Source organism: Triticum urartu, chromosome 1 (assembly GCF_003073215.2).
Source record: "Triticum urartu cultivar G1812 chromosome 1, Tu2.1, whole genome shotgun sequence".
Classification (NCBI taxonomy): Eukaryota; Viridiplantae; Streptophyta; class Magnoliopsida; order Poales; family Poaceae; genus Triticum; species Triticum urartu.
Genome location: NC_053022.1, coordinates 71,762,095 through 71,766,617, shown reverse-complemented (window position 1 = coordinate 71,766,617; position 4,523 = coordinate 71,762,095). Strand labels below are relative to the sequence as shown.

General features: G+C 42.0%; 1 protein-coding gene across 1 annotated transcript; it reads right to left on the bottom strand.

Annotated features, from left to right (window-relative positions):
• Positions 1–331: 331 nt before the first annotated feature.
• Positions 332–4,322, bottom strand: LOC125548274 (RNA-binding protein Y14A). The gene is made up of 4 exons (XM_048711927.1): positions 3,939–4,322; positions 2,645–2,781; positions 2,282–2,427; positions 332–653 (listed from the first exon to the last, which is right to left on the bottom strand). The coding sequence occupies exons 1-4, from the start codon at positions 4,231–4,233 to the stop codon at positions 602–604; spliced, it is 630 nt and encodes a 209-aa protein (XP_048567884.1). The 5' UTR covers positions 4,234–4,322; the 3' UTR covers positions 332–601.
• Positions 4,323–4,523: the final 201 nt, after the last annotated feature.

Below are 4,523 nucleotides of genomic sequence, written 5' to 3'. Positions count from 1 at the left end.
TGAAATGCCTAGAAAGACAAATATTTAGGAACGGAGGGAGTACATCAATATATGACCCACATGTTTCTCAGAGTGTTGGAGATCATGTTAAAGCTCACTTCTCTTCTCTCTCATCCAACTCAGCAAAAATATATTATTTAAAGTATTACAGCCTACCTACATTACCTCATCGTACTTGCTGTTATGCTTAGCGAAATTGCAATGCTCAATAAAGGCCTGATGGGACCCAGTAAACTGACAAGCAGGCATGTGGCATAAGTGAAGAAAAGAAAAACAGAAGTCTATCAAACAAGTTGGGCAGATGAGTAAAAAATAATGATAGAAGAAATAATAATACAAATTACCCATCTTCAAGTTCATTAAATTGTGGCACAAACATTCCAATCCAACACATCACGGATCCAACATCAAAGGCTACAATTGTCTCAAACTGGCAAGCCAAACTTCAACAGCAAACATGGCTCCATCCACCAAAGGAAGGACCTTGAAGATGCCATACAACTACTACCGGAAATTGGTACAGAGAGACAAGGGCCGCCGTCAAATTACGATAAGATAAGCAAACAACTGAAAGCCCATGATTCTCGCACTTCCGTCGCTCCTAAGGGTATCTTCTCCTTGGTGGGCTCCTTGAGCGATTAGGCCTCGGTGATCTGAAATGAACACAGTACAAACTCAAGTATTATATTCTGTTCTGAGAGCTGTGTAAAGAACATACTGAACTATGTATGCATTTGGTCGGTGACTCGGATTCAGACTATGATTAAAAAGTGAAACAAAGACAAGAAAAGCATAGCCAAGGTAAAACTAGGAAATATTGGAAGAAATAAATCATATGTACAAGCCAATGTATAATTAAAATCCATGAAATCATATTACATAGCCAAAAGCACTTGGCCAAAATTTAACTGAAATCCCCTATGATTAACTACTGTAGAAATACTCCCTCCGTCCTAAAATAACTAACTTTAGTACAAAGTTGTACTAAGCTTGAGACACTTATTTTCGGACGGAGAGAGTACTACATTATTACTTGGGGAATCTCAGCAGATATTAGAAAAGAAGTGCATAAAGCAGAGGGGGGAAAACTACTTGTTTGGGAGAGTACAAAAGGAATAAAGGATAACTTGTGTAATTAACCAGGGACCTCATATAACATACTTAATCTGGCATTCCTCCAAGGATGTGTTATGAATGAAGTGAACCCCAACCCCTCAGATTAAAGCATTTCAAGAACTTGAAAACCAGCCAGGAAAAATCTTCTTGGGATTATACTAAGCATGCAAGAAGAGTTCAGAAGGTACATAACTTCATCCAATTACTAACAACTAAGTTTAGCAAACTTATAATTTAGATTTATAATTTTTATTCCTAATGTTCTTTTTATCATAATGATTTGGTGGTTTTCAGTTGGGTGGCCAGTACACGTTTAACCAAAGTACCAAACCAAAACTAACTTCATCAAACTAGGTTTAGCAAACTTAACCTAGCATGTTTGGCAACATTTGGGAAGGGGAATGGGAATTTAGAGTAGGGAGTTCTATTGAGATTAGACATGGGATGAGTCATTTTATCCCAATCCTCCGTTTGGCGCATGATAGGAATTATGTGTGAGAATTTGAGGAGAAACTGTATTCTGTTGTTTGGTTTGTGGGAATTGACGAGGGACTAGACAAGGAAGTTAACATAAGTTATGATAAAGGGTTAAGATTGACTCACTAAAACAAAACAATTCCCTTCCAACTCCCCCCCCCCCCCTGTTAATAAAACGGTGGGAGTTGGAGTCTCAAGTCCCATGACTATTCCCATATGAATTCCCAATCCCCCTAACCAAACAATAGATTTGAAGTCTCATACCCCTTCAATTCCCATTCCCTAGCTCGTTCCCTAGCTCTAACTACCCCCAAGCAAACACGCTGTAGATTTATATTCTTCATTCCTAGTCTAATTTTTTTATCATAATTTAGAATGATTTGCTCTCCCCACTTTCAACTCTCAAGTAAGCGTCTGGTGACATTTCACCCGAGCAGTCTGTGCGCCAAAATCTAGAGCTGGCTCCTGCTTTAGTGCTTGCCTAAAAGCCTCATATATGGATGATAATTATGGCCAGTTGGACACTAATTTGTAGTTCAGAGTACCTAAGCAACGTTTTTATCACTATATCTGGAAGGTTCTCACAAATATATTGGGCAAATCAAACCTGTAGCTGTCATGCCTGCAGTTTCCTTCTAACATAACCAAAAAAAAAAGAACTAAATACGAAAGCTCACATAAACCATACCTCTTCCGAGTACTTCTCTGTTTGACAGGGCCATTACTAAATGCCCAGTCAACACTTATTATCTGCGATAGAAGCTCAGTTCCGTCTGATTCTCTTATTGCACGCTTGGCTTGCTCAAAGTTCTCATACTCAATTAGAGCATATCCCTGCATAGGAGAAGGGAAGCCACACATATATTAAGGAGGGGATAAGAAAGGATGCAAGCAAACCCTGTTCTTATTCTATGGATGACAAACTATGCTGCCTGTCTTACTCATAATTAAGGAATAGCCTGAGGATTTCACGAGTGCAAAACTAGAAAACAAAACTAAACCGAATGGCATCTCCGCAAAATGTAAGGACTAGAGGTGGTAGGAAGCATACCTTCACAAATCCAGTCCGGCGATCCAAATTCAAATGCAAGTTCTTGACCTGACCATAATCCCCGAAAATATTATGGAGGTCCTCCTCCTGAGCTTCTTCATGAACTCCAGTAACCAGTACAATCCACCCTTCAATGGCTGTACACAAGGCAAAGCATACAAGAAAATAACTCCATTAGTGACAATTTCTGCAAGGAAATACACATTGAAAAGGACAGCGTCCAGAAATGCAGTTGCAGTTATTTAGTTACTAATAGTATATTATTTGATTCATTGCTTTATACAAAGCAAGCTTTGGTATGAGCAGAAAATAGCAACGGGAGTATGTCATGCAACACTTCGCTAATAGAACTCAACAGAAGTTGAGACTAAAAATATTCAAAGGTTTTGTGGATGTATGGCAATCAAGCACCATCAATTGCATAATGAAAAATAATACAGAATGTTAAGGGGAATGCTGGTTGGAAAGACAGAGAAATAGGATAATGAGAAACATATGGTCTGCTTGGGAAGATAAGCGAAGAAAGCTCTAAGGTTTCCCTTCCTGCATTCAGAGCTTATCAATTCGTACCAAGCTTATTGGAGGAACTGAATGTTAAGGGGACTATTAATTTAATTATGTAATGAAAAATAATACAGAAGACAACGCCCTAAGTCATGACCGTTCACATCACAAGAAGTAAGATAGCCACAGCTTCAATCAAAGAACAACCTCAGCAGTCAAGCACATTAAAAAAATCTTTTTCACAAACAAAAAATAATCATCCCAGCAAACCAACTCACGGGCTGCAATTAAAAGTAACCCACAGTCTCAAGCAGAAAACGAATCCTGAGGCAAACATCCAAAAAGAATCGTATTTATGCTCCACGCTGGTCACTAAAATGTAGGATGAAACGGTTCAGAGATCTACACTAAAATCATAGGTAAACAATCTTGGTAAACTATGAACACGCAGCAATTTCCAACCCCAAGGAAACCAGCCGACCAAATCGCCCAAAGCATCCATCTGTATATCTACATTGCTCAAGAAAAAGGCAATCTATAGCAGCAAGGAACCCAAATATCTCCTTGCCGTACGCAGCAGCCCATGGGCATCGGAAGAAACCTATCAAGACGGGATCTTTGCAGTGCCTTGGCATTCAGATCTCGTTCCTCAAACAGCAAAACTAACACGTCGAAGAAGAAAACATACTAGGTTACCAGACCTACGCGAGCGTCAGACCACGCCGCCCTACCTGACTAGAAATCTTCTTATCGGGAAACACGGGAGGGAGGGACAGGGATGGAGACGTACAGCGCACGGGTCCAGGGCCGCCATCGGAGGCGAGGGCGTCGAAGCCAGAGCGGCCTGCGCCAGCTAACCGCGAGTCGCGGTGCGCGGACGAGGAGTTAGGGTCCTCGCGGAAGCCGCGCCCCTTAGTCTTACGCGGGGCATCGTCGTCGCCGCCGCCGCCCCCTGCGATGGTAGATCGGAGGCGGGGAGCGGGGGCCGGCGAGGGTTCGATGGTACCCTCCTCGTCCATGAGATCGTCGTCGTCGGAGTCGAAGTCGACCGCCTCCACGTCCGTGTTCATCGCCGCCGCCGCCATCGCTGCAGCCGCCGCCGGTGTTGGTTTTGGGTCTGGGTTCGGATCGGGAGGGGCGAGACCTACTGGGGTTTGGGCCTTCGGGGTTTGCACGTCGGGTTATCTTCTCTCTCTCTTTTCAGAAACACCCTTGACAGTACTGGAAACATGCTAATCCCTACAAGAACACGGATTTGCTAGCAAAAGTAACTCTCTATTCCCTCCAAGTTTTCTTTAGACTAGTCACAATGAAAATAACTTAACTAGTAACATCACACATTACAATACAAGATTGCTTATGTGGCAGTTAATTA

What these genes read in the sequence shown, in the direction of transcription:
- LOC125548274 (XM_048711927.1), bottom strand. Translation starts at nt 4,233, where the DNA reads ATGGCGGCGGCGGCGATGAACACGGACGTGGAGGCGGTCGACTTCGAC. An exon ending in GCCGGACTGGATTTGTGAAG is followed by an intron (nt 2,428 to 2,644) that starts GTATGCTTCCTA and finishes TCTCCTATGCAG; the next exon opens with GGATATGCTCTAATTGAGTA. An exon ending in CAGAGAAGTACTCGGAAGAG is followed by an intron (nt 654 to 2,281) that starts GTATGGTTTATG and finishes TGTTCATTTCAG; the next exon opens with ATCACCGAGGCCTAATCGCT.